Source organism: Sus scrofa, chromosome 8, assembly GCF_054392235.1.
Source record: "Sus scrofa isolate SSC_HxYL_T2T_F1_AM1 chromosome 8, Sscrofa_HxYL_maternal_Yorkshire_Landrace_v2.0, whole genome shotgun sequence".
NCBI classification, from domain to species: Eukaryota; Metazoa; Chordata; class Mammalia; order Artiodactyla; family Suidae; genus Sus; species Sus scrofa.
Genome location: NC_139390.1, coordinates 71,691,513 through 71,709,574, shown reverse-complemented (window position 1 = coordinate 71,709,574; position 18,062 = coordinate 71,691,513). Strand labels below are relative to the sequence as shown.

Sequence of the window (18,062 nt, the reverse complement as noted above, 5' to 3'; positions counted from 1 at the left end):
TCACTTAAGTTATTTGGACTTAGGATATTAAGTCAAATGGAGAAAAAGAAAAACTTTAAACATTTTGAATATAACACTTTTTTTAATGTCTTAAAAGTTCAAATTTAGTTTTGATAATTAAAATTTATAAAATTCGTCATTTTTATTATAGATTTAAAATGCCATTTTGCTGCTAAATTATTTGGTTTATTTTAACAGAGTACAAGTTCATTCGTAAAAGTCTGGTTTAGATATAGTTTAACACCATGGGGAATATAAATTATGTTATTAATATAGATTCTGTGTTGCTGTAATTAAATAACATTTATTTGTGTTCATGGTCATGTTCAAATTTAGTTACATAGGTTACTGAAAATGAGAATGAGACTTTTTTTTTTTTTTTTTTTGTCTTTTGTTTTTTGTCTATAGGGCCGCACCCGAGGCATATGGAGGTTCCCAGGCCAGGGTCTAATCGGAGCTGTAGGTATGCCACAGCCACAGCAACGCAGGATCCGAGCCTCATCTGCGACCTACACCACAGCTCACGGCAGTGCCGGATCCTTAACCCACTGAGCGAAGCCAGGGATCAGACCCACAGCCTCATGGTTCCCAGTCGAATTGTTTCCGTTGCACCACGACAGGAACTCCAAGAGACTTGACTTTTTTTAATTGACTTAAACTAATTCTATTTGATAGTTTTTAAATGCTAAAATTGTGACTTCCTAGATCATTTCTTCTGTAGTGTATGTAATTATAAATGACATATAATATACCTACATTGAAAAAAAGGTAGACTAGGTACTTTCTTATGAAAGTAATCAGATTATTTATTTAAATATAGCTAAAATTGAAGCTTCCAGAGTTTTTATGTAGTTATAAAAAATAGATATGGAGGTGAAATTTCCTTTTGTTTGTTAAAATTAGAATATATCATTTTTAAGATGGCTAAATGACATGAGTCAAATTACATCTTTTTATGGTTCCTCCAGATTTAACCATTGTCTTAATGAAAGAATATGGGGAATGTATAGTGTATAATAAAAATTATACTTTTTAATCTATTTTACTCTGAATTGGCATTTTTATCATTTTATTAATGATTGTTAAATAACTGCAGAAGAGAATTATTGTTTCTAGCAATTTAAGTTTTCTACATGGTTAAGTTGTGTTTTTATCTTCTATTTTAAGTTGTACATTGAAGCAGCAGATATTGTCGAATCCCTAGACAAACCTGAACGTGAAGAATTTCTCCCACGGTAATAATGACATTTTTGTTGCCTTTTTCTTAGTTATATGTTTGTAAGGACCCACTAGATCTAATGCGTTTCTGTCCACACATGCAGACATGCATTTGTTTTGGATGTCTTTTCTCCTAGCTCACTTCTGCGGTGTATCATAATCATGCAGTATCTCTTTACTACTTTATAAATAATGAATATAAAATTTTAAAGTTTATATCATGAGAACAGTTAGCTTTTAACACACCATTCTTTCATTTATTTATTTATTTTGCCTTTTTTTTTTTTTAGGGCTGCACCCATGGCATATGGAAGTTCCCAGACTAGGGGTTCAATCGGAGCCACAGCAACACCAGATCGGAGCCGCATTTGCCACCTACACTACAACTCACGGCAATGCTGGATATTTAACCCACTAAGCAAGGCCAGGGATTGAACCCACAACCTCATGGTAAAACTCTATTCTTTTTTTTTTTTTGTCTTTTTGCCTTTCCTAGGGCTGCTTCCCATGGCATACGGAGGTTCCCAGGCTAGGGGTCTAATTAGAGCTGTAGCCACCGGCCTACGCCAGAGCCACAGCAACGCGGGATCCGAGCTGTGTCTGCAACCTACACCACAGCTCATGGCAATGCCAGATCCTTAACCCACTGAGCAAGGCCAGGGATCGAACCTGCAACCTCATGGTTCCCAGTCGGATTCGTTAACCACTGAGCCACGACGGGAACTCCTCTATTCTTAATTTTAGATGAAAACAACTGCTACCTGAAGCTTTTATTTATATCTGTCATTCTTCACCTTTTTTGAGTGGCAAATGTCCTTGAGAATCTGATAAAAAGCTTATGGATTTATTGTCCCAGAAATATACATAACCCAAAGTTCTGCCTTCAGTTTAAGTGAGTTAACTTTAAAGCCTATCCATTGACTTCTCTATGAAACTTAATTAAAAATTCATGCCTGGGGGGATAGGGAGGGATAAATTAGGAATTTGGGATTAACAGACACATGTTACTATATATAAGACAAAACAACAAGGACCTACTATATAGCACAGGGAACTGTATTTAATATCTATAGTAAACTATAATGGAAAAGAATACACACACATAGCTGAATCACTTTGCTATAAAGCTGAAGTATTGTAAATCAATTATATATACTTCAATTTAAAATAGTATAAGAACAAAAAAATAACAGAAAAAGAAATCCCTTACAGGAGTTCCCGTCATGGCGCAGTGGTTAATGAATCTGACTGGAAGCCATGAGGTTGCGGGTTCGATCCCTGGCCTTGCTCAGTGGGTTAAGGATCCGGCGTTGCCGTGAGCTGTGGTGTAGGTCACAGATGTGGCTTAGATCCCGTGTGGCTGTGGCTGTGTTGTGGGCCGGCAGCTATAGCTCCGATTAGACCCCTAGCCTGGGAACCTCCATATGCCGAGGGTGCGGCCCTAGAAAAGGCAAAAAAAAGAAATCCCTTACAAATTTTTTTCTAGATAAAGTCACTTTCACTTAAGTCATTTGGACTTAGGATATTAAGTCAAATGGGAAAAAGAAAAAACTGATTTCTTTATGAGGTTTTTTCCCCTTTCAAATAAGATAATTTATCTGTCAGTTTGAAAGAAAAGCTTAAAAAGTATTACATTTAAAGCACAACATTAAATTGTTATTAACAGTAATGAAACTAATCTTAATTTTTTTTTTTTGCCTTTTTGTTTTCTTGGTATGTGTTGTTTTCTACAGAGGAGATAGATATGATGCCTTAAGAGCCTGCATTGGAGACACTTTGTGTCAGAAGCTACAAAATCTAAATATCTTTCTAGTAAGTAGAAATAATGATGAGATTAAGTTGTACAAACTGTTACTGTTTATCAAATTAATTTATTAAAGGAAATTTGAATACAGTTTATAACTAATGTAGATATTCAGGAAATATTTAAAACAGGAGTTGGCAAACTATGGCCTACAGGCCAAATGCATTCTGCTGCATGTTTTTATATAGAGAGTTTCACTGGAACACAGCAAGCACACTTACTTTTTTGTTTTATCTATGGCCTCTTTCATACTATAATAGTGGAGTTGAGTAGTTGTGACAAAGACCATATGGCCTACAAAGCTGAAAACATTTACTATCTGGCCCTTTCCAGAAAAAGTTTGCCAACTCATCATCTGAGTAATTAATACATGTAAAATTAATGTATGAGTATAGTAGTTCTAAACATTAAATGATTTTTCTAGAAATGCATTAAAAATTGTGCAGTTTTTTGGTTTTTCCTTAACAAATGAAGGAACATGTACATGGGTATGTCCTTTTTAAATGTCTTAGACATTGGTGGGGAAGCTCTCTCCAATAGCATAAAACTTTTACTGTCACTTATGTGCTTTTTTATTTTTGTTATAATCAATCCTACAAGTACTGCTGATTTTTAATATTCATGTTTAAATAATATTTTGAAAATTAGTTACTGCTGAGCTTTTACATAATAATAGTTTTTATCTAAGTCTTAGAATAGTTATTTTTGTTAAATAAGTTTAGAAAATTTTCTATAAACAAGTGATCTTTTTAATTATAATATTGCACTGTTTTGTGCTATTTGTTTCCATCTCATATAAAAAAAATGACTTCAGGAGTTCCAGTCATGGCTCAGCAGAAATGAATCTGCCTAGCATCCATGAGGATGCAGGTTTCATCCCTGGCCTTGCTCAGTGGGTTAAGGATCTGGTGTTGCTGTGAGCTGTGGTGTAGCTTGCAGACATGGCTTAGATCTGGTGTTGCTGTGGCTGTGGCATACGCCATCGGCTCCAGCTCCAATTAGACCCCTAGCCTGGGAATCTCTATATGCCGCAGATGCAGTCCTAAAATCAAACCAAAAAAATGAATTCAATCTTTGGCTTTTGTTTGGAATATTAGCCTTCTGTTTACAGGAATTGTAAGTATTATGCTTTTCCTTCTATGATTTATACCTTTTTATTTGAGGCATTTATAATGGCATCAAAAGCCATTAAATATTTTAAAGTAAAATGAGTCACAAATGTTCAACTTATTTTAAAAAGTATGTGTTTTTTAGGAGTTCCTATCATGGCTTAGTGGAAACAAATCTGACTAGTATCCATGAGGACCCAGGTTTGAGCCCTGGCCTTGCTTAGTGTGTCAGGGATCCAGTGTTGCCATAAGCTGTGGTGGAGGTCACAGACGTGGCTCGGATCCTGTGTTGCCATGGCTGTGGCTTAGGCCGGCAGCAGGTACAGCTCAGATTTGACCCCCAGCCTGGGAACTTCATATGCCACAGGTGCGGCCCTAAAAAGACAAAAAAAAAATATATATGTATTTATTTATATATGTATTATAATTTAGCATTTGAAGAAGATTAAGATGAAATTGCTTTTCAGTAAGTAGAAGTTTTAATTTTATTTAACCTGTACATTTTTTTTTCTCCATAGGTAGGGTGTGGAGCCATAGGCTGTGAAATGTTAAAAAATTTTGCTTTGCTTGGTGTTGGCACAGGCAAAGAGAAGGGAATGGTAAGGTATAAATCCTTCAGAGTTAAAAGTTTATGTTTCTGTGGCTTTTTATTTGATTTTGGAGAATAAGATATTAAGCCAGAAATTTGAAGATTCTGATTCTTCTCTGACCATTTTTCAGATTTTATGTGACCTTTTGGCAAATTACTTGAATTCTCTGCTTCTTGGTTTCTTTCTCTAATACTGTGAAACTAGTATCTTTACTACTTGCCTCATAATGTAATTAAAAAGATCAAATGTGAAAGGGCTTTGCAAACTGTAAAGCACATTAGTACTGTTATTATTTCTATTACATACCACTTACTGATTATTAAATATTTAAGATGGGAGAAGCTAACATTAGAAAGTTAGAGTGCTCAGCTATCATTTGGCTATTATCAAAAGAAGACTGAAGGAGTTCCCATTGTGAAGCAGTAGAAACAAATCCAACTAGTATCCATGATGATGAAGGTTTGATCCCTGGCCTCGCTCAGTGGGTTAAGGATCCATTGTTGCCATGAGTACTGGTATAGGTCGCAGACACAGCTTGGATCCCATGTTGCTGTGGCTGTGGTGTAGGATGGCAGCTGAAACTCCAATTCAACCCCTGGCCTGGGAGCTTCCATAAGCCACTAGTGTGGCCCTAAAAAGCAAAAAAACGGAAGGAAGGAAACTGAAAATTTAAAAGGGGGGAGTTCCTGTCATGGTGCAGCGGAAATGAATCTAACTAGGAACCATGAGGTTGTAGGTTCAATCCCTGACCTCGCTTGGTGGGTTAAGGATAAGGATCCAGCGTTGCCCTGAGCTGTGGTATAGTTCGCAGACGCAGCTTGGATTCCATGTTGAAGTGGCTGTGGTGTAGGCTGGCAGGTGTAGCTCCGATTAGACCCCTAGCCTCTGAACCTCCATATGCCATGGGTGCAGCCCTAAAAAGACAAAAAAAACCTGCAAAAAACAAACAGAAACAACAAAAGAAAGTAATATTATCTTTGGTATACAATGTAAATTCTTAAGATGATAAATGTGAGTTAATTGGAAAGCCAAGTCATATATTTAAATAAAAATACATTTCATTGATGCTGTTTGCCTTTAAGATATAAACCACGTTAATGATTTCATAGATTAATGGTGACTTATAGTAATTAAATGATTAATTTTTACTTGGTAGTTCACTTAATATTCCACTCAAATGAGTATTTGTTACTATCACAATTGCAAACAGGTGTCCTACATTTATATTATTCCTGCTCAACATTTCCTAAATTGTATTCCACAAATCACTATTAGTTCTGGTGGCTTTAAAAGATATTTCTTAAAAAAAACACTTCTTGGAGTTCCCATTGTGGTTCAGCAGGTTAAGGACCAGACATTGTCTCTTTGAAAATGCAAGTTCAATCCCTGGTCTGACTCAGTGGATTAAGGACCTTGTGTTGCCAGAAGCTGCAGCATAGGCCACAGATGTGGCTCTAATCTGGTGTTGCTGTGGCTTGACATAGATGGCAGCTGCCGTCCTGATTCCCCCCGCTGGCCCAGAACTTCCATTTGCTGCGGGTGCAGCTGTAAAAAGAAAAAGTCCTTGGTTACACAAGTTTGGGTATCACTTAAGTACTTTACTCCTTAGAAGTTGGTAATACATACCAGCATATAAAAGTCAGGAGAGGAACTATATTAACCTCCATACTTCAGGTAACACAACAGGGTAAGTTAATGTGGACAGATCTCTAGCCTACTGCAAATACATAGCCTTGCTGTGTAAGTTACTCTTTACGTATTTACATACTTAAAGCAGAACAAAAGAGAGAGAATCTTCCTAGGTTCAAGGAACCAAGAAGGATACAATTTCTGAGCTAAAAGCTGTGATGACTCACAAGTGTTTCTGTCTTAAATATATGTCCAAAACATTAATTAGAAGGGGAAGTCATTTTTAAGAAATTTTAACTCAGAGCGTGTACCACACTGGTGTATGGCGTCCAAAATTGTATGATATAAAAATTTCAAGCAGGGAGTTCCTGTTGTGGCTCAGTGGTTAACAAATCCCACTAGGAACCTTGAGGTTGTGGGTTCAATCGATCCCTGGCCTTGCTCAGAGGGTTAAGAATCCAGCTTTTGATCGATCCCTGGCCTCGCTCAGAGGGTTAAGAATCCAGCTTTTGATCGATCCCTGGCCTCGCTCAGAGGGTTAAGAATCCAGCTTTTGATCGATCCCTGGCCTCGCTCAGAGGGTTAAGAATCCAGCCTTGCCGTGAGCTGTGGTATAGGTTGCAGAAGCAGCTCAGATCCCAAGTTGCTGCGGCTGTGGTGTAGGCTGGCAGGTGTAGCTCCAAGTAGACCCCTAGCCTGTGAACCTCCATATGCCACGGGTGCAGCCCTAGAAAAGACAAAAAACAAACAAACAAAAAAAACAAAACTTCAAGCAGAGAAATGAATATAACATATTTAGGATCATTGAAACCGTGGAGCTCTGATTAAAACTCATGCAAAACTGCATCATGGTGATACATGCCAAGAGTATATAGAACTATGCAGAAAAATCAATATTCACTCAAGACAATTCATAGTGAAAAATGACAATCGGTTAGCAAAAAAGAACCACCTGGAATAATCAGCCAATGAAAATAGAAGAATTAGCTAAGAACTATAGATAATACAAGTGCTACAGATAATAGAGCAAATCGTAAAAGTTAAAAATGACCAAAGACATAAAAGAATAGAAAGAAACACAAGGCCCTGAAATTTTTATAAAAAGCCAAGGAAGGAGTTCCCGTCATGACGCAGTGGTTAACGAATCCGACTAGGAACCATGAATTTGCGGGTTCGGTTCCTGCCCTTGCTCAGTGGGTTAACGATTCGGCGTTGCCATGAGCTGTGGTGTAGGTTGCAGACGGGGCTCGGATCCCGAGTTGCTGTGGCTCTGGCGTAGGCCGGTGGCTACAGCTCCAATTCGACCCCTAGCCTGGGAACCTCCATATGCCGCGGGAGCGGCCCAAGAAATAGCAACAACAACAACAACAAAAAGACAAAAAAAAAAAAAAAAAAAAAAAGCCAAGGAAGAATTTGCAGCAACATAAATGGAACTAGAGATTCTCAAACTAAGTGAAGTAAGTCAAAAAGAGAAAGACAAATGCCATATGATATCACTTATATCTAGAATCTAATATATTGCACAGATGAACCTTTCTACAAAAAAGAAACTTATGGACTTGGAGAACAGACTTGTGGTTGCCAAGAGGGAGTGGGATGGATTGGGAGTCTGAGGTTGATAGATATAGACTGTTGCATTTGGAGTGGATAAGCAATGAGATCCTGGTGTATAGCACAGGGAACTATATCTAGTCACTTGTAATGGAACATGATGGAGGATAATGTGACAAAAAGAATGTATATATATACACATACATATACACACACACATATGTGACTGGGTCACTTTACAGTAGAAAATTGACAGAACACTGTAAACCAACTATAATGGAAAAAATAAAAATAGTTTAAAATTTTTTTAAATAAAAAAAGCCAAGGAAGAATTTGTGTAGTTAGTGAACTTAATATTCAGTTGCAGCTGAAATGAGAATTGATGAATAGAAGATAAATATAAATACCCAGAATGTAGTGTAGAAAGATTCTTTTCTTTTTTTTTTTTTTTAATGAAAGGATGCATTTGCATGGTCCAACATAAGTGTTGTAGAATTTCCAGAGAGAGGAAAGATAATGGAGAAGTAGTAATAAATTCCAAGGCTAATGACAAATGTTTCCAGAGTTGAAGAGATAAGTCTGTTCAGATTGAAAAGATAAACTAATTTCAAACAAATCAAAGCCACAATTAAAAGAGACATTACTTAATAGACTTCTCATTAGCAATAAAGGCACACCTGAAGATGGAGAAGTTATAGTGCAAGGGAGCGGAGTTCTCTTGTGGCATAGCAGGTCGAGGATCTGGCAATGTCACTACAGTGGCTTGGGCTACTACTGTGGTGCATGTTTGGTCCTTGGCTTGGGAACTTAGATGTTTCATGGGCATGGCTTAAAAAAAAGAAGGTATATTTCACAGTGCAAGGAAATATTGTTATCAACCTGGATTTCTGTACACTTCTAAATGAATTTTCAAGAGAAATAAAGATAACTGACAAGTAAAATGATGAACAGTTACCACTTATTCTCATTTAAAGAACTGTGGATTAATATGTGCAGTGTGTGAAGCAAAGGTGTATAGAGGCATTTTTTCAACATTTTTACATTTAAATAAGCATTGGTTTTTTTCATTTAAAAATTTTTAAAAATATTTTATTAAAGTATAAATTTACAATATGCCAGTTTCTGCTGTACAGGAAAATGACCCAGATACATATATATACATTCCCTTTCTTCTATTAGCTTCTGTCATGGTCAATCCCAAGAGACTGGATATAGTTCCCTGTGCTGTACAGTAGAACCTTATTGTTTGTGGTCTTTGTTTTTTTGTTGTTCAAATAAGCCTTGGTTTTTAAAACCTTTAATTTAATATCGACCAGTTTGGCAGTAGGATGGTTAAAAAAGTAAATTGTTGTTCATTGATATCATGGAAAACAGAAGGGAGAGTTCAAATATCCTCAAATTGTTCAGGAGGAAGATAGAGATTGTAATGTTAGATTTTAAGTCACATGTACATGTTAAAATTTTGAGTATAACCACTTAAAAGAGGTTTTACTTCCAAACCAGTTCATTGAGTAGTGGGCAGGAAGTTGCAGGAGTATCAGAATCAAGAAAACTTGATCAGTCCAGTAGAAGACAAAACTAAAGGGAGTGGGGAAAAAAGGGAGAAAGAGGAAAGGTGAAAGAATGAAAAAAAAAAAGCCTTTTATCAGTAATCACAATAATTATACATTGATTAAACTTTTTGTTAGAAGATATTTTCTGTGCTTTTTTATCCCCTATTTAAAAGAGATACTCTTTAATACATAATCACATAGAACTGTTGGAAACAAAAAATATATCAGGGAAATACTAGCTAAAAGAAGGTGAATGCGGAGTTCCCATTGTGAACCAGTGGAAACACAACTGGAGTTCCCATTGTGAATCAGTGGAAACACAACCGACTAGTATCTATGAGGATGCAGTTTCAATCCCTGGCTCAGTGGTTAAGGATCTTGGCATTGCCATGAGCTCTGGTGTAGGTTGTAGATGTGGTTCAAATCTGGGGTTGCTGTTGCTGTTGCTGTGGTGTAAGAGCTCCAATTTGACCCCTAACCTGGGAACTTCCATATGCAGAAGGACTGGCCCTAAAAAAAAAATTGAATGTGTAATGCCAGTCAACACATTAACAGCTAGAACGCTAAGAAATACTCCTAGTGAAATATTGTACAAATGCTAGCTTAGGTGACAAATTGCTTGATAAATACTTTTTAGATTATCTTGAATCTGTTTACTTTCATCTTGCATCTTTTAGAATGGGAGTCTGCAAAACTTTTTCTTAACCAAATCGCTACTGTTCTAGCTGGTAGACCTTAAGTTGATCACAGTTACTTAGCTCTGCCTCTGTAGCATGAAAACAGCCATAAATAATACTTAAACAAGTGGCGTGACAGTGTTGCAGTAAAACTTATTTACAGAAACAGGCAGCCTGCCTGCACTGTAGTTTGTAGACCTTTACTTTAACAAGAGTTCCTTTCAAATTGAAACTGCAAGCTCTCTTTCCAAATCAGTTGAAATTGAGAATAAATATGTATAGAGAAAGAGCTAACTCCTTAATGGCTAATCAGTAAGATGTTCCTAAAATATAATAGTGATATTTAGCCCCTTTGTTATGAATAGTTAGGAAAAAATGGGGGCAGGAATTGCACTTGGTTACAACTGTTTTGTTTGACATTTACCTATGCTGAACATTATCATTAAATATAAGAAGAATAGAATTGGTAACCAGGTTTGAAATATTTTATTCTTATAATTTACCAGCCAAAATAATTTAGAGTAGCTTGTGGGAGCTGTTTTAGTCATTTAGAGAAAAGCAAAGTAAATTTAAATTTATCTCTTATGTAATGTCACCCTTTTTTTTTTTTCTTTATACTAGGTTACAGTAACAGATCCTGACTTGATAGAAAAATCTAACTTGAATAGACAGTTCCTCTTTCGTCCTCATCACATACAGGTATATTTTATATTGCTTAAAATTTAAATCATCTGTTGTTAGAAAAAAAGGAGAGAGTTTCCTTTTTACAAACAGAAAATGGTGCTTTAACAAACGTGGTTTTTTTTATTTTATTAGAATCTCTCAAATTATCAAATAATGAGGGTGAAAATAGGGAAATATATATAAAAATTAGTTTTTTAATTTTGAATGTTAAATCTGAGTTGTGAATCATGGGCAGTATTTTTCTCATTTTATAATCAAGATGTGTATGTATTTAATTGTAGAAATATCTAAGGATATAGAAACAGATTCTTTAATTTGAAGTTTTTAATAGGTGACAAATTTGGCACTTTTTAAAATCTTTTTTACCAAACAGGTAAAGTTTAGCAGGTAAAGTTTTTTGCTCTTTTGATCTTGTTTGACTATTCAGCATCCATTTTTATTATAAAGTAATACTAATTTTCAGTTTTCTTTTTTATAGACATCAAAATATTTAAGTCAGGAAAAAGTTTTGTCAGTCAAACAAATTTGCTTTTACTTTAAATATCTTTTTTGGAGTTCTCTTTGTGGCTCAGTGGGTTAAGAACTTTGCTAGTATCCACAAAAATGTAGGTTTGATCCCTGGCCTTGCTCAGTGGGTTAAAGGATCTGGCATGGCTGTGGCACAGGCTGGCAGCTGCAGCTCCAATTTGACCCCTAGCCTGGGAATTTCCATATGCCACAAATGTGGCCCTAAAAGGAAAAAAAACACCTCCAAACTCTGCTTATGCAGTGCTAGCGACAGAAATACGATATCATCAATTTTAAAAAAAAGTAAAAGCAAAAAAAAAATTAAATTAAAAATGTTTTTTCACTTTTATTGTTCTACAGCTCATTTATAATCTTAGTAAATGAAACTTAGTAAACTAAATCTCATGAACAGAAACTAAAGCATACTTTTATATAGTTATATAGTGACATGATTAAACTGATGGCCTCACCTGTCCCAAGTATAAAGAACTAAGTAATAGGGTCTCTCTTGAACTAAAATTTATAAGATTCATTCACCGAACTTTGTGCATTTACTTACTGAATTTTAAACTTTAAACAGACTTTGTTTTAAACTTCTAACAAAGTTTACAGTTTGTATGTATGTATGCTAATAGTACTCAGAAGTAAAAACAGGTCCACCAAAGAGTATGAGAAGATTCCATTAAAACTCGATGCAATAAATTCAAACAGAATGACCTATAGATATTTAGCTTCAGAGCCGGTATTCCCAAATGTTCTTTGATAACACTTGAAATGACACCATGATTTTAAAATGATCACTGAATCTTTAAGAAAAGAAAATCTTTTTCTAAACTGAAACATTTATACTAATTATTTAAATATTTCCATCCAGAAATGGTAAAACATTTGAAGGTCTTAGTACCAAAGTACTACATTACCATACTTATGAGATTTCATTTTCTGCAGAGCTGAAATTTCTAATATTTAACTGAATGTGTTCTCATTTTTTTTCTAGGCACTTATCTAATTCAAACTTCATTACTAGGAGAAAATGTACTTTTAATTGGACTTTTAACTAATATTTTAAGAATTCCAAAGTACTTAGCTGTAAAACAAGTTGTTTTTAGAGTTTTATTAATAATATGTGAATTATTTAGACTGATGTGCATTGTTAAATGTAGCATGACCACCATGAATGTAATTTCCACAAACTAAAAATGAAAACTGGTCTCACTACATTTTCTTCCTATGTAAAATGTGTAAGTTCAATCATGGCCAATTTTTCCTTTTTAACATTTATTTCTTCTGTTTTTATATGAAATTTTTTTAGAAACCTAAAAGCTATACTGCAGCTGATGCAACCCTGAAAATAAATCCTCAATTAAAGATAGATGCACACTTGAACAAAGTATGTTCAGCCACTGAGGCAATTTACAATGATGAGTTCTATACTAAGCAGGATATAATTATTACAGCGTTAGATAATGTGGAAGCCAGGAGATATGTAGACAGGTATGTTCTTGAAATTCAGGTTCATTTAAATTGTCTTTCGTTGGTTTTCACTTCATTTCCCATACCTGTTTATTGAAAAGTTACTGAATTTTCTAATTATCCTTTATGTTCCTATTATAGTTCTCCTCGAGCCCAAACCCTTTGATGATTTCCCATTATACCTAGGATAAAATTAAAAATCTTTAACAAGGGCCTCAAAATATTTTTCATAGAGTATCTGCTACCTGTCCACCACTCCAGCTTAAAATTTACTGGTTCTCCCTGGCTTTTATTCTAACTATACATTCCTTCTTTGGGTTCTTCCAGGAGAGCATCCCACATTTTTTCACTTCAGGGACTTGCACATACTCTCCTTTAGCCTCAGGAAGTTGTGTTTATCTTTTTCGAAAACTCTTGACCTCACATCTACCTACTTACTCCTCACTTCCTCTGTTTTTTCCCCCTCATCCTTTCAGTTTCAGCCTGAATTTCTTTACTCAAACAGACCTTCTTTAATCCCTGAAATTAGATCCTTGTGTGATAGTTTTTCACAGCACTTGTTTTTCACATTGATATTTAATGTTTGTTTCCTCACTACATTATTTATTCAAGAATTATTTATTTTCCCATCACTGTATCCTCAGTGCCAACATATGATGTCATTCAGTAAATATTTGTTAAATTAGTAAATGAATAAAATGACTATGATGGATACACCTTAAATAATCTTTCTAATATCTTTATATGACTCTCTAATGTTAGAGTGCTAGAGCAGATTTATTAATAGGAAAATTTATCAGTTGAGTTTGTAGTGGAAAGTTTGTAATCTTGGGCAGAGGAAGGCAAAAAAAAAAACTTTAAGAAATTAAAATGTGTAGAATATAGATGTTGTAAGTATTGGGAGAGAAGGCCTGAAATAAAAAAAGTGAAAAAGATATAGGGGATAGAATTCATAGAAAATAACCAAGGAAGAAATAGAAAGCAAGAGAAGAAAGGGTAACATTTAAGAGTTAACCCAGAGGAAAAAAATGTTGGAGCCATAATTTGGTAGGAGTAGTTAATAGACAGTAGAGACAGTGTTGCTTGGTTGAGCAACAAAATTTGTGGGAGGAGGGGGAGATAATAAATGGGTTGTTTGATGGTGATGTATCTGTTTCCTAAAAAAATATATTTAAGAAGTAATCAACATGCGAAATAGTAGAAAGTGATAAGATGTCCTTTGCTTACATTGTTATTCCTCCCTTTTATGTTTGTTACCTATTTTCTTTTCAAATAGCCGTTGCTTAGCAAATCTGCGGCCTCTCTTAGATTCTGGAACAATGGGCACTAAGGGACACACTGAAGTTATTGTACCTCATTTAACTGAATCCTATAATAGTCATGTAAGTGAACCAGTTTTTATAAAGTAAATGTTTCTTCTTTATATCTCAAGAATTTCATATCATGATTTATCTCTTCATCAGTCAGCGAATTTGATTTAGCATCCCCAATCCCTTCTGTTTTTGTCTGCCAATGATGTCTATGGATATGTGCATGGACATTTTTAAAAATATGGCTGAACTTATTTTTTACATTGCTCAAAATTTTGTTTCTGCTTTTTCTGGAATCTTATTCTTGTGTTTACTGTTATTTCTCAGAGCTGCTTAATTAGTTTTCTAACAGCCTTTGAACAGGTGACGCACCCAAAATCTTACTGAAGACTTATTTTCTCCATAATAGGCACCAAGTTATTTATGTATTTTTTTAAATTACTCAATGAATTTTATTACCTTTGTAGTTGTACAACAATCATCCCAACCAAATTTTATAGCATTTCCATCCCAAACCCTCAATGCATCCCCCACCCCCAACCTGTCTCATTTGGATGTATTATATTTTACATGTGTATTTGTATATATATTTTATATAAATTATATAGATGTAACCTTTTTTGTAACCTCCACGAATGATTTTGAGATAATGCCAAAGTTGAAAACCTAGGAAGTAATTGTAGTAAAATTTTAGAATTTAAAAAAAGTTCAACTCAAGTTGTAAAATTGAAAAAAGGACATTATTTTAGAAGCATAAATATCCCTTTATTTAAAGAATATGTTTTGTTCCGTAGAATTTTTAAATTTTTGTGAAATTTGTTTTTGCTTCATAAATTCAAAAGTTTGTAGTTAAAACATCATAGTAGACAATATTGATGTTTAATTTGAAGGAAATTAATCAGATGCAGAAAATCATGATATGCTGGGGTCATACTGGAAAAATTTCAAAGTAGAGGATGTTATAAAATTATAAAAGTTCCTTTTCTTCTCTCATTCTACCACATCTTTCCCAGACCTCCTATATTCTCTGACATCACACTCATAAAAACTGAATTGAATACTCTTCTGGCTTTCTTCTTTGGTATCCTGTGGTACTTTATAGATCAACAAACTAAAACACAAATCTCTAGATGAAAAGAGACAAAGTTGTTTTAGATTGGGTACACCAATAAGACTAAATGTACCAAATGTACCCTTTAATAGAACATGGAGTTCTTCAGTGGTACTTATTCACGTGACAGAATGCAGACATTTGCCATTTGTTTGATACACACTTTCTGCAAGAGACCATATTGCATATCAAGAACCTATGATTCTTGCTTACAAATATTTATTCCTTTTAGAGAAGGTAATTCATAATATGCTGAGCACTATATTAGGAATTCTCAAATTACTTTTCAAAGTAGGGAATGCTGAGAAGTTTTAAATGTCACCTTGATTCTTGGATGAAAAAAGTAATCATATGTAGTAGTCTGTTATAAAAGTACTACATGATACCAAAGTACTGCATAGGTAATAAGTAATAATACAATTCATATTTGTTATTACATTGCTGTAAACAAGTGTGTTAAGTGTCAAAAGAATCAACCTTTCCTCCTAATGCCTAGGAGAAAGAAGATTAAAAATCTTGAATTTGTTTTATTTTGAATTTTATTTTTTTAACTGTCCCGAGACACTTGAGTAAATTCAATCCATTAAAAATTGTCATTGCTTCTTTTAACTATTGTCATATTTTACAAATTAGCGAGATCCCCCAGAGGAGGAAATACCATTTTGTACCTTAAAGTCCTTTCCAGCTGCTATCGAACACACCATACAATGGGCAAGAGATAAGGTAATAAAGATATTTTTAAAGAAATATTTCTTTGAAGTAGAAAAGATATTTCCAACTTTTCAACAGACTTCTATTTATAACGTTTTTTTCCTCTTTTCCCTTATAGTTTGAAAGTTCCTTTTCATACAAGCCTTCGTTGTTTAACAAATTTTGGCAAACCTATTCATCTGCAGAAGAAGTCTTACAGGTAAAAATCAGTACTTTTTCATACACGCTCAATACTTTATGTTAATATAATCCTATTTTCAAGTTGCCCATAATTTATTTTACCTCCTTAAACAGAGATATAATACATTATTATTGAATATATAGTAAGTATAATCTTGAAATTAGCAAGTTGCAAATAACCCTTCTTTTTTTAGCTTGGTTAATTGGAATTGCCAATATTTGACCATGTTTGAGTCACAGAACAGCAATTCATATGGTTCAGCCTAATGAGGATGTGATTATAATGATAAGGCAGCTACAAATAATAAAACAGATTTTTAAGTTCTTTGGAAAAAAAAACCAAGGTAAGTTCTAGTGAAAATTTCAGGAAAAGACCAAAAAAATTTCAAGGTGAGAGTAATAAACAGCTTTAATCCTACACTAAAAAGGCCAACTTTTCGGCATAAAATATTATTATAGCACTTATAGTAAGTATTTGTGTATATGAATATACTATATGTTAGTACTTTATGTGGTACTAGTAACTTACAGCTAGCAAGACATGAGATAAGAAACTTTAGAGTTAAAATTTCACATGCTATCTTTTCCCATTCGTCTCCAAAAGAGATAAGAAAGAAGGAAAGGAGACAGACAGGGACAAGAAGCTTGAAGTTAAAATTATAAAATCTTAAGAAACATGAGCTTGCACTTTAGACTTTGGTTTATGTTTCCTGGGACTATATAGGTGTGTTGTGATTAACTGGACATGTATTTGTTTTGTTTTGTTTTTTCTCTCATTCTAGAAAATACAAACTGGACATAGTTTAGAAGGCTGTTTTCAAGTTATTAAGTTACTTAGCAGAAGACCTCGAAATTGGACCCAGTGTGTAGAATTAGCAAGATTAAAGTTTGAAAAATATTTTAATCATAAGGTAAATGTACATTATAAAACATTAAGAAAAAGTTTAAACTTGGCTCATACAGTTACTATAAAATTAATTTCATTCCCCCAAGTATCTGCTCTTCTTTTGGGAAGATTTTCAGAAATAGTTAACTGAAAACAAATGATGGGCACATAACTAATTTCTCTTTGACTATTACTGATTAAGGAATTTATTTAAACTTGACCCATTAGCATGTCAGTTATGCATTTAACTAATCCTTGTCTTTCTGTGCACAAAATGGGTTTAATCAAATAGAGGTTCCCTCCAGGGAAGAAGGAATGCATTTCATCAGTGGTCTAAAGAAGTTTGTTGTTTAGCATAAAGCAAGAGACAGAGAAAATAAAGATTCCATCAGAAATTTTTTCGAATTTATATCTAATAATTACATTCTATTTCATCATTGTAAAATGAGAGTAATAAATTGGTACCTAACTCATAGGGTAGCAGTAAGGATCAAATGAGTTATTACATGCAAAGTATTTAGCATAGAATCTGGCCCATAAATATATATATAAATGCTCACTAAATATTAGCTCTTACTCCAGTCATTTACAGTTGTTCCAATGTGTCCTACACTCTATTTAGTCTCTCCCTCTCTTTAGACTCTTACCTATTGGAATATAAAATAAATTCATCTTCTTTAAAAAAGTCTTTTGATTATACTTATCACTGCTTTTCACTTCCTTCTTTGCTTTGCTTCTTGGAAAAGTGATCTATACTCACTGTTGCCATGTCTTCATCCCGTAGATGTCTTCTTTCCCCATTGAAATTCTCCTAACCTTGACTATCTATGACCTCATGTTTCAAAATCTAAAGAACTCTTGGGAGTTCCCATTGTGGCACAGTGGAAACGAATCGGACTAGAATCCACGAAGATGCAGGTTCGATCCCTAACCTCACTCAGTGTGTTAAGGATCTGACATTGCTGTGAGCTGTGGTGTAGGTCCCAGATGAAGCTTGGATCCCATGTTGCTGTGGTTGTGATGTAGGCTAGCTGCTACAGCTCCATTTGGACCCCTAGCCTGGGAAGAA

The 18,062-nt window shown here is 34.5% G+C and overlaps 1 protein-coding gene across 4 annotated transcripts in view; it reads left to right on the top strand.

The window, feature by feature from the left end:
• UBA6 (ubiquitin like modifier activating enzyme 6) overlaps positions 1-18,062 on the top strand; it is an 88,182-nt gene that overhangs the window by 46,295 nt on the left and 23,825 nt on the right. For all 4 annotated transcript variants that reach the window (XR_014812616.1, XR_014812617.1, XM_003129053.7 and 1 more), the window contains 9 exons: positions 1,168-1,235; positions 2,952-3,030; positions 4,650-4,730; positions 10,753-10,830; positions 12,635-12,816; positions 14,072-14,177; positions 15,850-15,939; positions 16,046-16,126; positions 16,890-17,018. Coding sequence is in view for 2 of the 4 variants with exons in the window: in XM_003129053.7 (XP_003129101.5) it covers positions 1,168-1,235; positions 2,952-3,030; positions 4,650-4,730; positions 10,753-10,830; positions 12,635-12,816; positions 14,072-14,177; positions 15,850-15,939; positions 16,046-16,126; positions 16,890-17,018 (894 nt within the window). In the remaining 2 variants the exon portion in view is untranslated. The remainder of the gene's footprint in view (positions 1-1,167; positions 1,236-2,951; positions 3,031-4,649; positions 4,731-10,752; positions 10,831-12,634; positions 12,817-14,071; positions 14,178-15,849; positions 15,940-16,045; positions 16,127-16,889; positions 17,019-18,062) is intronic.